The sequence below is a fragment of the Carassius gibelio genome, chromosome B11 (assembly GCF_023724105.1).
Source record: "Carassius gibelio isolate Cgi1373 ecotype wild population from Czech Republic chromosome B11, carGib1.2-hapl.c, whole genome shotgun sequence".
Taxonomy (NCBI): domain Eukaryota; kingdom Metazoa; phylum Chordata; class Actinopteri; order Cypriniformes; family Cyprinidae; genus Carassius; species Carassius gibelio.
In genome coordinates this window covers 9,296,803-9,313,291 of record NC_068406.1, presented here as the reverse complement: position 1 = coordinate 9,313,291, position 16,489 = coordinate 9,296,803, and the positions used below count along the sequence as shown (strand labels likewise).

General features: G+C 37.8%; 1 protein-coding gene across 11 annotated transcripts in view; it reads left to right on the top strand.

Annotated features, from left to right (window-relative positions):
* The window catches only part of LOC127967855 (calmodulin-binding transcription activator 1), a 289,173-nt gene that overhangs the window by 6,286 nt on the left and 266,398 nt on the right, over positions 1 to 16,489 (top strand). For all 11 annotated transcript variants that reach the window (XM_052568601.1, XM_052568597.1, XM_052568602.1 and 8 more), the window contains one exon: positions 12,454 to 12,557. In XM_052568601.1, the coding sequence (XP_052424561.1) occupies positions 12,454 to 12,557 (104 nt within the window). The remainder of the gene's footprint in view (positions 1 to 12,453; positions 12,558 to 16,489) is intronic.

The window sequence follows — 16,489 nt, the reverse complement described above, 5'->3', positions numbered from 1 at the left end:
GGATTTGCATGTTGCTTTTATGCGTCCAGGTGTAAGACAATGGTTAAAGCTGGTGTTTGCCTATTTGTGCGGCGTTTATAGGACCTGCTTATGTTTTATAATTCATGTCAGAGGCATATGTTTTTTTTAAATCACTTCATCTATATTACGCCTCAGAATATCAGCCAGTTTTAGTGTATTATATATATATATATATATATATATATATATATTTGCATATTATCTAGTGAATATTTAGATTGCATTATTTCTGTAGATCGCACAGTCATTATTATTATTATTATTTTTTTTAATCAAAGATGTGTTATTGAAACCTATGTTTATATTGCACAGTCAATTAATAGTAGTATTCAGCATATAGAAGTCAATAATTTACAGATTAGAAAAATAAATATTGAAACAATATCAGTTTGTTCGATAAAGTTCCTTGCAGCATTATTCTGATTATTTTAAACACCTTTGTTTTTAAGATGTATTAAGATGAGTTTGAACTTTTATCAGAGATATAAATTAAAAAAAAAGTCTGAGTAGATGAGTAACTTTTCCAACTCCATCAAAAGACAGCTCCCACACAGAGAGATGACATCATTTTGGTTGTTTAATGTGTTAAGAAAAAGCACAGAGAAGCTTTGCATTTGTATCATTTCCTTTCTATAAAGAATCTTCATTAGCCAAATGCCAGATAGCTATCAGGCGAATGATCAATTGAATGGCGCAGATGTGGCCGCTGATGGTGATGAAGGCCCGGAGCCAGTGAAGGAGCTGTAGTATTAAGCAGAACAATAGAGCAATCACTGCTTTGATTGGTATTGATCTCGGAGCGGCCGGGACGAGTGAAATCGAAACTGACCAGTTGGACCCGGATCCCATTTGAATCAGAAAAGGTGGTAAAACAGCTTGCCAAATGATGTCATGGATCTGGCCGGACACAAGCTTCCTTTAATGGCTTTAGGACGGCACATTATTCTCTTTTAAGAGGAAATGTGAATCATTGTCAGGCCGTTTCCCTGTGGGGGGAAAATAGATTTATCATCATCCCTTTCGTTCTTTTATCCTCATCTTCCCTTCTTTATGTCCACTCTGTCACTATAGTTTTTATGATGAGGATCATGATCACACAATCATCCTGTCAAAATGCTTTATATGAGTGCGATTAGTTATAATAAAGCATCGCATACAATGTGGTCCAGAGTTGATCAGAATTCAGTCAACATCATCCTTGGTGCTAGGGAAACACAAATCACGGAGGAAAAAAGGAATAGTGAATAAAGGAGAGGTATCCTATCATTGTGGCACAAAAGCAAGTGGACACTATCGATTTGAGATCTGTTTTTGTCAGCCCTCTTTATCCCGTCCTAAAACAAGCTTTGCTCTTTTTTTCTGAAGTGATGCTTGCTTAAGCTGCCATGACAGATACAGTAAAACAGCTCTTCACCGCCAGGCCCTTTAAAGATGAGCCGTTAAACCCCAGATTATCACCAAGATTCACATTTTTATTCTGCCTCAAAGGGGTTCGGGGAGGAGGACCGGTGCTGGAGGTCACGGCAGCCCTCTTTCTCAACTCTTCTTCAGATTCACTGAAGAATCTCTGCACGCCTGCTGCTTTAAAGCGTTCACACTGCAGACTCTCCCTGGACGAGGTCTGGCTCCGAGCTCTGTGACCTTGAGGCACTTCAGTAGACGCTAAATCAATTTGACTGACATCTTCCAACCCTTCAAGTCATTGCTAATTCAATAGAAATGTTATTGCATACAGAAAAAGATCTCGCCTCTCATACGCACAGCAGAATGTGACGTTTTATCTGCCGGTGGATTTATAAACTACAGTCGGTCTGAGGTTGATGTAGCCTAAAGGAGTCTACAGTAAAGTAGTTTGTCAAAGGGTCAGAAAGAGATGCTCTCGGGTTACGGCTGAACGATACATTGAATATTATTGGGATTAATGTTGCCGACGTTATGAAATTTGGGAATATTTTGATTATGTTAAAAAGTTTAGTAAGCCACTTTTACTCCTCTTTTTGGATGGGGATAGACTAATGCTTGGAGTATTGAGCTTGTAACCAATCACAGACATCTCTTATGAGCATGTGAGCACTCAGTGCTGCTCAAAACGCTTTGTCTTTCCTTAAAGGGGGGGTGAAATGCTCGTTTTCACTCAATATCCTGTTAATCTTGAGTACCTATAGAGTAGTACTGCATCCTTCATAACTCCAAAAAGTCTTTAGTTTTATTATATTCATAAGAGAAAGATAGTCTGTACCGATTTTTCCCAGAAAAACACGTGACGTGTGGTCGGAGCTAAAGAATCACGAGCGCTAGTAGGCTTTTGCGTTGAGAGCGTCTGGAAGCTGTGACATTACATTACAGTGAGGACAAAACCAACCAAAACAAACCATGGCTAACAGTCAGATTCAGAGTATATTTATGATCCAGAATCAGATCCAGAGGCTGAAATTGAACAAGAGCAGCAGCAGCAATCAGTCTCTATGTGGTATGTAACGTACTGAAACTGTATATATTTGCTTAGCGGAGTCAAACTGGACCTTGTTTGTAAAACAAGCATCTTCGAAATGCAGGGAACAAACAAAAACACTTGCACAACTCCGTTGATGCTCTGTAAAAATAAACTCCATCCACTGGTCACTTAATGCTGTTTCTCTTTTGGTAATCTGTGCAGGGTTGTCTTGCCCTGGCAACCAAAAACACACTCCTTTTGTGACATTTCGCGACGCTCTCGCTCTGATCAGTGAAGTCTGTTGTGCTCTCAGTGCTCTGCTATACGGGAGCGCGCGCTCTTCCGGCAGACGTGCCCTCAGGACCCATATAAGGAAATTCCGCTCCATCTAACGTCACACTGAGCCATACTTGAAAAAAACTTTCCGAAACTTGTGCAAACCGGAAGTAATATTTTTGGAACAGAAATACTCCTTCAAACGTACAACTTAATTTTTGAAACTTTGTCCATGTTTAGCATGGGAATCCAACTCTTTAACAGTGTAAAAAACTCAGTATGCATGAAATAGCATTTCACCCCCCTTTAATTAAACACCATAATAATGGTTTGATTACAAAGCATTGACAAATTCTTAAAGTCAGTTAACTCACACTAAGGTGATTGACAGCTTCAGTCATTTAAAAGGAAGCACTCTTTGCTCGCTTTATAACCCATTCACAATTTGAATATAAGTTTTATTTATCATGCTTCCAGCTACACACTGCAAAGTTAATTATTTAAATGTGGGACTGAATCTGAAAGTGCAGTGATTTGCAGTAACAACCATAACAACTGGTGGTACAATAAATTTGATATGTAAAAACAGATCTTCTATGTAATCTGGAATGTTTCTTTGTTCTTCAAAGAACTCAGTTTGTTGTTGCAATAACCAACATTTTTTTTGTATCATTTTCATATATCCTATTTATATTGGGGTATTTGTATATTGGTAAAAATCAGAAAGTGGTCACTACAATGTCCTGTTAATAACCACAAATTTTGTAGTAAGATTGTTTGTTTGTTTGGTTTTTGTAGCATTTTTATGTAAATTATAATTTTTTTTTAACTAGTAATTTTGCAGATGGAAGACAAAACATTGAGAGCAAATGCAAAATAACTGAATATTGGCAAAATCTGGAAAAAAATATTGAGATTGCTCAGCCCTGCTTTGTGCGTGTGTAATTTCCTCTTGTGCAGTTGCTTATCAAACACGGATGGTAATCAGTCAGGCCTCCCTCAGCTTAAATCATCATCAGAATGTGAACTTAATAATTAAATTAGATGCATATGATCTCTTTGCGATCTGTGTACGTGTCTATGTTGTTTTTTTGTAATATGGTCTTGATGTTTGTGTTTGACCAGACGCTGTGGGTGTGACTCTCCAATGTCTGAATATTCACCTTTCGTCCCATTGAAATTAGCATATAGATAACTATACCACTGATTTTCATGCAGTGCACAAGTCCCTGGAGAGATGCGTGGAGGAGGCTTGTAGTATGGAGGTTGGAATGCCAGCTTAGTGAAAGACCATGTCAACCTGCTACGTTCTCCTTTCTTATGCCGTCTTTCATATCAAAGCCTTTCCTACTTTCACTTGAAAGTTAAAAGACCTCCCTCTTTCCCAGCCTGCCTTCAACTCATGTGGCTAACAAAGCATTTGAGGGAAGACCACTTGAAGAAAAGTTTACTAGCACTGATGAATTAATATGCAGTTCCATCCTTCTTCCTGTCTGCTTGGAACTACTGTGCAATGAGCCCTTATTTCTGTCACATTAATTTAGTTTGAAAAAAATAAAAAAATAGAGGAAAAAGGCACAAATTTCCCTAGACACCCCTTAATATCTGTACTGGGAGCTGTAAATGTTGCTTTTCCCAGCATTTTTCAGTCTTTATTATACAACGTTTTATAATTAACTGACACCTCATCTCACTGGAGGATTTAGTATTTTATTTTTCTCATTTTATTATATGTACGACATTTTTGATCAAGGTAAAAAAAAAACTAAAAACTAAAAATCAGTTGATGTGTACAATCTGCAGTGCGCTGCTTTGCAATTTGCATTTTTTAGTTTTCGTTTTTATTATAATCTAAAGTTTCATTTGAGATGCGTCCGTCTATGAGATTTGATTTTCTGGAACATTTCTCACGAGACAGATTGCGGTCTTTGTGCAACATCTCTGTAATATGACAGATGGGCCCAAATCGATCCATTAACAGAGGCAAAACGAGTGGCGTAACTGATCTCAATAACATTTACTCCTTTAGGTGTTTGTTGTCTTCGTTGTCGTCCTTATCTGTTGCACAGAAACAGCCTTAGATTTACTTGACCTCCATTTGAGTCGGTTCGAGCAAAGAGTTTTTCTTGAATCTGTGCTTATCAGGATAGTTTAATATGTTTCCTCCAAAGCCCACATTCTCCAAAATGGGATCAAAAAGTCATGGCCGACACTACAGCGACCCTTGCGCAGGCTCGTGTCTACTGTATGATGAGGTAGAGAGAAAATCAAATCTGTAAATGTCACCCTCTCCTTATTCAGACAGGCTCCAAATTTGCCTTCTGAAGCAGATTTGCCGCTCTTTGTCATTGCACTATTCTTAATTTGAAGAGTTTCTTAAAGGAGCGTTGTAAACGTACACCCCGCCACGATTTGAGACAAAACCCTTACGGCAGGTGAAATGGCGTTCCACTGAAAATACAGTGTACAAATAAATAAATGCAAACAGAAAATGCCCATCAGAGCTGACAATTTAATGGAAAAAGAGAAGGCTTTCATTAAAAAGTGACACTGGGCTGATGAAGTGTGGAAAGTTTGTGTGTTCATTCTTGTTCGCAATAGCGAAGCTCCATCTGTTTCCAGAGCGGCCCATGTACATGCATGCGATAGGTGCTTACAGAGTCATTACAGAAGGCAGGGAACGTACAGGAGGATGGACCTTCTTTGTGCTTGCCTTGGGTGAACAGAAATGTGGCTTTGCAGATTTACAAGTACAGATCTCATTTTGCACAGTTAGCCCGTTTTGCAATTTAGATCCGTCCGCTCAATTAAAACGCATTCATTATGAATGTGTGCGAGACATGTCAAAACATTTCAGCAGGCACCTTTGCAGATGATTATTCTTTATAAACCCTGTTCATCGGTTTATCTCTTCAGGATTATATTGTGCCAAGAGGATTAAAAACTTGAGAGGCGCTGTGTTAACTTTTTTTTATTTTTAATTATTATCTATTATTATGGATTTTTATGAATAAATTGGATGCAAATTTAAGAAACTCTTGTATGCATTTTTAATATCAATGTCACTTAAAAAAAAACACTTAAAGGGGGGGTGAAATGCTCGTTTTCACTCAATATCCTGTTAATCTTGAGTACCTATAGTGTAGTACTGCATCCTTCATAACTCCAAAAAGTCTTTAGTTTTATTATATTTATAAGAGAAAGATAGTCTGTACCGATTTTTCCCGGAAAAAACACGAGCCGCTGGAGGCGTGACATGTGGGCGGAGAATCACGAGCGCCAGTAGGCTTTTGCGTTGAGAGCGTTTGGAAGCTGTGACATTACCGTGAGGAAAAACACATCCAAAACAAACCATGGCTAACAGTCAGATTCAGCGTATATTTATGATCCAGAATCAGATCCAGGGGCTGAAATTGAACAAGAGCAGCATCAGCAACGACGTCTCTTTGTGGTATGTACTGAAACTGTATATATTTGCTTAGCGGTTTTGGAAAATGACTAAGTTCCACTTTATGTCGTCTTTTTTTTTTAAGCTGTACATGTGGAAAGTGCAGTTTGATAACAACATCGCATGTTGTTTACTTGATTTGCTTACGCGCCGATAGCTAAGTTAACAACACAGAGATATTTGAAGTAGTTTTACTCACGGCCTGCGGTTCCAACACACGATCGTGACCCTTTTTCGTTGGGACTGCATTATCCTTAAGAAATAAACGATATGCAAATCCAGCGTCAAACTGGGCCTTGTTTGTAAAACAAGCATCTTCGAAATGCAGGGAACAAACACAAACACTTTGTTACTTTCCATTTCTGATGGACACTGTATGTTTCAATTTCTAAAATATGGGCACTGTATGTTTTGTCTGTCAAAATATTCAAAGGTCTGGTTTTAGATGGCACTATCAGCCCTATGGTTTGTCCATGCCTGGCGCTGACCAACTGTTTATCACCTTTAGTGAATATATTCCAAAAAGGATAAAGAAATCTGCAATATGTTTCGGCTCATTTGTCATGTAAACACTCTCAGTGAAAATCAAGCTGCTTGTCAGCCACCGCCTTTAGGGCTATTCTGTCACCATCGGTGTTGTTGTTCTTATTGGGGTCACTTAAAGCTACATGCGGGATCTGTTCAAACATGCTGCTTATTGACAGTGTGAGATCCCACAGTGCCTTTGTGCCACTCAGCTGAAGAAGGAACGTTCATCACTTTCTTCAGCCTAAAACGTTCCGTATTTAGTGACCTCCATCGCCTCTTGTCAAAGACTTCAGTCGATCAGTCACTTTAGCCCAGCTCACAGCGGCTGACATGGTGGCTGAGTTTCAGGAAAATTTAAAAGAGCTCTTTACGCTGAGAGTTAAGTTATGATATACCTTTGTATCCCTAGCTTAGAGGAGACTCTCTGATGCCTGACATTACTTTGAAGGGCAAGTTTGATAGGTGTTTTTCAAAGATCTCCTCAGATCAAGAGTCGGACATCAGTTAGACAAGGGCCACATGCGGCTGCGGCGCCTTGGCATTTGGACTGAATGTTGATTGATGTTCGTGTCGAACGTGACTGTGTTTTTATATGTCAGTAGAGTTTGTAACTGAAGCGATTTATCTTAATACATTCATAATTAATTATGGTGGGCGCGTGCGCCTGTGTGCACCTATAATTGTTTACATGAGAAGGAGCAAATAGTCTACAGCGCTCTATTCTGTTCTATCTTTCTCTACCACCTACGTTCACACATTTATATCTGTGTGAGTATTAGCAGCGTGTTTGTGTAGCCTTGTTTGTGAAGCCTTTTCTCTGCGTCTCATTGGCTACTCATGGGAGACGGTCGTGAAAGAGAGAAAGGCAAATGCTTAAGGCAGCGGCTTGGCAGACGGCGACTGACTCTGTGATTAAAATTTGCCTCTAAAGCCACAGTCGTCAGCATAATTTAAAAGCCCCTTACTTTGATGCAGAACAATGAGACTAAATGGCAGTCCTCAGAATCGCTCGCTTGTTCTGCCAAAACATGTACTGAGAGGGAAAGAGAGAGACGGAGATGAAGGGAGAGACGAGAAATAACGAATAGGAACAGGAAGGGATATATAGTCTAGTCTTAATTACCCTGTAAATAAGTTTCAATGCCGCGTTCCTTTATAACACATCCCAGTTGAATTATATAGAATGAAAAAGAGAAGAACTTTTCAAGAGAGCCTGCTCATTTATTCATTGTCTTATGAGAATGTGCTGTGTGTTTTGCTTTTGAATCTTTGCTTTAGCTGAAGCATAAGAGCCACAGATCTCCCAATTTATAATGTGAAATGGTCATTAGATTCCAGTGCAACTGTTGCCATGAGAGAGAGAGTGAGAGAGGGAGATGGTGCTGAATAAAAAGGCATATCACAAATGAGATCTTTTCAAACTCAACAGCTTCTCCTAGACGCCGGTGAGATTGAATGGAGAGCAAATGTCAACTTGTGCTTAAGTCTCCTGCTCCTCAGATTTTTCTTTGAGGAAAATGCCCAGGTAAACTCAGACTTTGCCAAGACATGAAGTCTGCAATCTAAAGTCTCATTTCTGTGTCATTTATGTTTATCAAATACCTTTATATTCTTATGCACACAAAAAAAAAAAAGTAAAACAATAAATTGCTTTAGGAAATTTAAAAGAAATGTCAAGGCTAATAGCAAGTTATAAGTATATATATATATATATATATATATATATATATATATATATATATATATATATATATATATATATATATATATATATATATATATATATATATATAATATCTTGAGCCAGAAAAAGCCATTCCTAATAAAGGCCCATTCACAGCTAACTATAAAGATGACTATAGCAGTAACTATCCACCTTAACGGATGGCAACTTTTTGTTTATTAATTGTTTTGCAGTTTTGTCTTCTGCCACCTTAAAGCTGCAGTAGGTAACTTTTGTAAAAATATATTTTTTTACATATTTGTTAAACCTGTCATTATGTCCTGACAGTAGAATATGAGACAGATAATCTGTGAAAAAAATCAAGCTCCTCTGGCTCCTCCCAGTGTCCTATTGCCATTTGCAGTTACGGACCGCTCCCGGTAAGAAACAACCAATCAGAGCTGCGGTCCGTAACTTTGTTTGTGTTCAAAATGTAGAAAAATTTATATAATAAGCGAGTACACAATGAATCCATTTTCCAAACCGTGTTTTTAGCCTGTCCTAAATCATTAGGGTACATCTATAATAAGTGTTTATATTCGGACTATTTTAGATTGCTTCGGGGGTACCGCAGCGGAGTAACCCAATACCTTTGTGATTCTTCATAGACATAAACAGAGAGAAGTAGTTCCGGCTACGATGTTCTTCCGCAAGACGCAATCAGTTCTGTTTATTAACCGCTAGAGCGTCAAAAGTTACCTACCGCAGCTTTAAATGCTCTAGCAATATAATATCACATAGATTCGGACTGGCTGTGAGTGTTTTTATCATCTATTAGCTGAAAAAATAAAATGAAAAATAAAACATTCTACAACAAAATTGTGTTAAAATGATTAACACTTTATAGTTATCATTATAGTTATGGCATTAATGTGCCATAAGGCTGGAAATATATTTTTACAGTATTGGGTGCACTAGAGTACGTTTTACACATTAAAAATAACAAAGTACACACTATTTACAAGCCAGTGCTGTGCAGTGTTGTTCTGAAATGAGGAGGCAAAGTTCGTTTTTTTTTCACAAATGTAAATGCATGTCCCAGTCACATTTTCTTGGGTAAATAAACATTATTTACACTATCATAAAAATAAATAAATAAAAAACATGTAATTAATATTCTGTTTATTAAAGGCATGAAATCTCTTCACTTTATTCGTATAGGACAGTGTAGAAGTGAGGCAAAATGGTAGAGAGATGGAGCAGGATCAGGAAAGGTCCTGGAGCTGGGATTTACCTGTAGTGCAAGGCTATTAGCACCGACTCAAGTTAGTGTTTTTAAGCATTTTACATTTATTCCAATATATTAACTCAAGGCAGTTGTTTAAACAATTTATTTTATTTGTGAACTTGTGTTCTTTTTAATAATTAACTTTAAACTATTTTTTTTTTCAAAGCACTGTAAATATCAATCACAGATGCAGAGATTTTCTATAAATTTACCCAAACTGATTACTTACTAAAATCTCACACAGATCAGGTTTTCCTTCCATTTCTTTCCAAGTCTTATTTTGACATAAAAAAGTAGTTATATTTAGGGATGCACGATCATGATTTTCATGGCCGATTCCGATACCGATTTTAGATTTTTTTACATTTTTTATCTTTAAGCAACAAACAAGAAAGAAGGAAAGTGTGCATAAACAAGATGTTTATTTGGTATTTAATAGACCAAACTGGCTTTTGGCTATTGAAAACAATAATCATATCCATCTGAAATTAACGGCGGTAACTGCACAGTGAGTAAGCTTTTGTTTTTGAATTGGGTTGAAACTACACAGAACTGGCCTTGAATTAAAACATTAACTGTAATCATGTGAAATTAAAGGCAATAACTGCATAGTTCTACAGTCCAAACAACACAATCAACACACATTCAATAAGATGTTTCTTAATTAGCATTCAGTATTTGTTTTAGTTTTAAAATTTGGTTTTTAATGGTCTTTACCATTGAGACTAAATAAAACTATGCTATATAAATATATTATTCCAAAATGTTAAAATCAAATAATGTGTTTCATTCATCCAATTAAAAATAAAATAAAAATAAATTAGGGTAATGATTCATATCTATGTTTTTTTACTTGAGCCAATGAAAAATAAAGAACTATTGTCTCAAGTAAAAATATTTAGATGTGAATCATTACCCCAAATGTTTTTAATTGGATGAATGAAACACTTTTTTCAGTGTGCTACAGCAGGTGATTTTTTAAATCAAATTAAGTCTATGTAATTTTAAGGTACAATAAAATTGTCACCCTAATGCAGAACTGACATTTACTATGCAAGTTTCTGATCCAACACGTGAGAAGTTGAGCTGTACATCTCTTCATGGTCCACGCGTGTGCAGGGTGCAGACAGGTACAGTACGCTCACGCAGCTTCAGTGAGCAGGAAAGGGACTCTTATTTGTGCGCCAGTACAACAATGGTTGTTCGCTTCCTGCTATCTGTGCCTCAGACATGTAGCTCTGCTCTGCACAGATTTCGAAATACTTTCACACAAATGACATAGAAATGATTACAATGTAGTGTGTGCACACAGGTGCACTTGCAAAAAAATCGGCCGGAAAAAGACTAAAAACCGGCCGATTGCCGATCGCATATCTTAACCAAAAAGCGTCCGGTTCCGATTCATGTCCGATCAATCGGTGCATCCCTAGTTATATTTAAGTAAAAGCCTCCTCTCACGTGACTTTCTCCCATTCATTCTCTATTAAAAAAAATTGGGTTTAGGGTTTAGTTACTCTTTAATGTTATATTTTGTACAATTTGTGTTATTTTATTTTTGTACTACAACATTTTTTTTGTCATCCAATATTTTGAGGAGAAATTGAGACAATTCCGGTTAGTAAGTTGAATTCAATATACTTACAGCAATTCTCATCAAATTTTCATGGCTGGAAAGTCACTTTAAATGCAAACATCAGTGCTTTAGTGCCTCTCGTGGCAACTTTGAGAATGCAGCACATACTTGAATTGCAAACGCAGAAGCACTGGCATTTAGGTACTTGTATAGGGTATATTTCAGGTGCATTTGCATTTATCTGATCTGCTCTGAGTGGCGATTTGAAAGAAGTCTGGTTGAACTTGGGCGTTTTCTACAGTTAAATATTTACTATTATGTTTTATGTGGGTTTATGTTCATGCACAGGTGAGGCACAAACAATGTGCATTGGTTTTGGTGTAAGACAGAGAACAGAAGAGTGATCTAACCCTCTTCATGTGTCTCTTTCCCTCTGGCTATCTGTTTGTCCTTAAAGCCGGAGTGGGAGTGGTTGCTAAGCAGTGTCTCTATGGACACACGGGCTTCATCTCGCTCAGATCTGCAGTGTCTCTTTTGCTTCACTCTCGTCTTTTACTGAGGACACACTCCACAAATCTCAGTCAGTCTTTCATTCTCATTTTCTTTAAGTCTCTCTCACTTTTTTATATTCATAAGCAGGCTTAGCACGCAATATGGAACTACCTTCTCCCACAGGGCTAAACATTGAGTTCCTTAAGAAGCCTCAGCCCTTGATGCAAACGGTTATCAATAACCTTGAAATGCTTTTGCTCCATTGCCCAATTTTGTTGTTAGGTATTTGAGCAGGCACTCTGGCATGATAAGGAGAGAAAAAGAATGGGAGCATAAAAAAAACTCAATGAAAACAAAATCACGACATTTCTGGATGAAAGCCTTTTGCACGCCTAGTGCTCCAAATATGTTCCCTTTCATTTCACAGTAACATCTTAAGTTTGTTTTTTTCTTCATTGCTTTCTGAGTGCTCCCCCTTTGAGGTCTCATGCCTGGTTTATAATTTTATATTTCTGAAAAAGGTTGTCACAGCAATTTGCAAACGTAGCACCTGGGCATGGAAGTTTCCTTAAAGGAGTCCCTTGAGTGATAGTGACACCGAATTCAAACAACTCAGTAATTTACAAAGAAATGATTGGATCTTTGTTTAAAAAGAACAGCTCCCAGACTCTTGAGAGCAGCACATCTTTACTCACACTCCATATTCAATAACCATTTGTGTCATTCACAGATGAACATGGACATTTGAAAATCTACCTGCCCAAGAAACTTCTGGAATGCCTTCCCAAATGCTCCTCCCTGCCGAAGGAGAGACATCGCTGGAACACCAACGAGGTAAGAAGCTTTTTGTTTAACAGGAGTTTGGAATCCCCCCCGCCACCCATAATGCACTGCTAAAATTTTAATGTGTTGTTTATTGGATGCTTTTGTTGGTTACCTTTTAAAGCAAACTCTGATTATTAATTGTAGTTAAGCACAGATCTAAGAAGATTTACGACATCTCGACAGAAGTACATCAACATTCAACACTGCAGTCAACATACAACTATATTATATTATATTATATTATATTATATTATATTATATTATATTATATTATATTATATTATATTATATTATATTATATTATATTATATTATATTATATTATTTGACTTTAAATGCAGACCTTAAGCAAATAGCTCATCACCAAACACCAATGATTTATACATACACTATATGGACAAAAGTATTGGGACACCCGCCTTCTTTAGAACAGAAAAAAAAGCACTTCCAAAACTGTGGCAACAAAGATGGAACGATAATTCATGTGTTTAAAAATTGTATTTCCATCTCTGTTGCAACAGATTTGGAACAGTCTAAATTGACTGTACCTATATGTGCAAGTCATTGGCGTTTGGCGATGAGTGTTTTGCTCAAGGTTTGCATTTAAAGTCATACCAGAGGTGTTCAGATGTAAAAGTTTGTCTGTTTATAATCCACCAAAAAAAAAAAAACACAAAAAGTTCACATGAAATATACCGCCTTGTTGACTGCCATATTGCAATATTTGGATTTGCTCTGTATATCTGTGTCAGTTATATCTAACAGTTGGACTCGTATACAAAGTGTATCTGCATTGCTTTGAACTTTGTCTTCCTGGCCCGAAGGCGTTCTGACATTCAGAGACAAACAAACACACTCAGCAGAGATTAGGGAAGCCTGTTTGGACCGATTCCACAGCACACCGAAAGTCTGTCAGACCCAACCTCCTACCGTCTTGCTCTCTGCTAAAGTATAACACCACTTGAACATGCACCAGCTCGGTTTTCATTTCTTTAAAATCGGAGATCTGGTCTCAAGTGGATAAGTTAACATATTGCAAGTTGCTATCTGATTTACTGTGGACTCTGCCAAATTTACAGAGATGAGATTTGTATCGAGCTGCTCTGAATTTCTGAAGGAATACCATTACATGATGTATAAAGGGTTTAGAATTCTTGTTAAAGGAATAGCTGACAAGTCTTGTTATCATAGTTTAATAAATCATTGCATTTATTTGCCTGTAATGGTTTGAAGAAAGCTGGACTATGAAAGCTTTATTCACAAGCTTACAACTCTTCATCCATTTTCTAGACCTGCTTTAAATTCTTTATCATGACGGAGATGGCACATCCTGCTACAGATGACTTGGGATGATGCATGCCATGACCTTTCAAAATCTTTCAGATTCATTTCCATTTCAAAACTGCTATAACTTATGAGAGAGGAAGCCGCGGATGTCTTGCACACATACGTTTATTTACGTTTATTAATAGTTGAAAGTGCGGTTTGATCCAGGGAATGCAGATGTGTTTTCTTTGTGCCGTGCTTGACTGTGTTGTAGTTGAAGAAGTGATTGTGCAGAGAGGTTGATGCTTCTCTCTCTCCGTTTCATTTGTGCGTCCTCAGTGTTGGGAAGCCAGCAGTGTGGCTGTCCCTCTGTGCTTTCTGTCAAAGCCTCTGCGCTCCCTTTCTCTCAACTTGCAAAGAGTTATAAAGTTTCCCAACTGCTTTTAAAGATTGTTTTACCCTCCCCAGCAACTCTTTATAGTTCTTTTTTTTAGAATCGTGCCACTGTAGAGGAAAAGAATCTGACCCCGTGCTGATGCAAACTAACCGGCCTCAAAGAAAAGTCATGGGCAATTCACTAAGAGAGCTTGAGCGACAGCTATTTGTTTCATGTCAAATAAACTATCACATGTGAATAGAAGATCATGGATAGAGCTAGAACAGGAAGTGATGTGGAATGAAGAAAAAAGACAGGATCAGTCAAGATTTGTCCAATGCCAAAAGAGCTGAACTTGACCATGTGAGCACCACTACTCAAACCTATTCTGGTTTTCACTTTCTAGTTTTCTTATGAACATTGGTAACACTTCCCAATAGTGTGTGTGTGTGTGTGTGTTTTTTTTTTTTTAACACTAAGATATTAGATATACACAAATAATTTTAGTATTTTTTTACATACTGTTATAGTATGTATTCTTTTTTCTAATAAAATTAAATTATTAATTTAAAAAATATAATTGCATGATTTTATTGCAAACTTTATGCACTTTCGTAATATTATTTGATTGTTTTTAAGAATATATATTTTTAATATTTAGCTTTATTTATTTATTTTTTGTCTTATTAATTTTAGGTCTTCAGATTTTTTCTATTGTTGTCAAATTATCAATTTTTTTATTTATTTTAGAAATGCATCACATTACTAACATAAAATAGGTTACGATTATTGTTTCACGTTTACTTTAATTCATACATAATTAATTTATGATGGGATGGAAGATAGAAATTTCTACCATCCGTGATTACCTGTCCCTCAAGAGCCGCTGTTCGTGTTGAACATGCACTCAGGAAATATTGGCTCCAGGAGCATTAGCCAAATCTGACATATTCGTGACTGTAGCCGCTCGCTCCCAATTTTGCATCCGCACAGGATGAGGAACTTGTTACTGTCAGTAGCGCTATTGCTTTCGCTGTTCCTGTCGTTGTCCAGGCTAAACATATCTGACTGTTTAAACAAACACAGACCACATAGCGCACAGATTGGTGACAGGAGATTACAAAAAAAAAAAAAAGTGAAGGACGGACAATGCGGACAGGCAAAGAAAGATGGAAGGAGGAGGTGTAGCTCTCCCTGCAGATGGAGACATTGTGTGGCCGTTGTTGAAGCGCAGCTACTTTTAGAGGCTGTTAGGAGCAGAAAGTTTCCCTAGTGACACACACAGCTCTTAATGAGAACGAGTTCCTAAACAGCCCAGACTTCTTCCTCCTTCAGCTCCGGTGTCAGACTGAATGCCATGCTCCCAACGACCGGCAGTGAGGTATAATGAGGCCTCTAGCAGGGCCGAATGAGACATCAGGTCATACAAACAAGCATAGCTCATGTCCAAGCCTGTGTTTTCCTGCATGCATTGGATATTTCGCACACACACGGTGTCATTTCTTGGACTGGGAGCTGGGAAGTGTGTCTATGTTTATGTAGTGGTCACCAGTCACTCCATATAACATTCCCATCTCTCCCCTTTCCTTATGGGAAATGACCCTTATTGAAGGTAATGACATGGACGTCTCTTCGGTTGAAAAAGTCTTGTAGCCCAATGATCTCATTAAAGAACGAAATTGACAGTATGTTGGAAAGGAGGGGGAAACATCAAAACGATAACGATGTTGTAATGAACACGAGAAGAGGGTGAACGCTGGGGGACGGCAAAAAGTCAATTCCTGTCTTTATCTCTTTTTCTCTCGCTCTGTCTCTCACCGTCGGCTGCTTTTACACCCCCTGCTGTTAATTTTAAATACCTAGAAAAAGTGCGCGCGCGTGTGTGTTTGATAGCTCTCCTATACTACACCGCACACCGCTGGGAGTCCTAGAGTGTTTCTAGAGAAGCTTTGTTATTACCGAACAAGAGAATATTATGCCTAAAAACCATCCACAGAACATTTCCAAGTAATCACGGTGCAAAGTGAAGTTGGAACAGGTCTCAAGAATAATCTCTTTGCAGCTCCTCTCTGATTCGATCTGGAAAGGGCAATCGAAATGCTGAATAAACGCCTCCGCAACATGGCACAGGACTCAGTCTGACTGTCCTTGCTCCGAACAAACCCCAAAGTTCACATTCCCAGCTGAATGCCGTACGAAGGCGTGCCGTTACATTCTGAATTACGCTTCGCTAAATGATTTTGTCTGAAAGCAATTTAGATGAATTCTCATGGCTAAATATGCAGCTAATACAGCGTGGG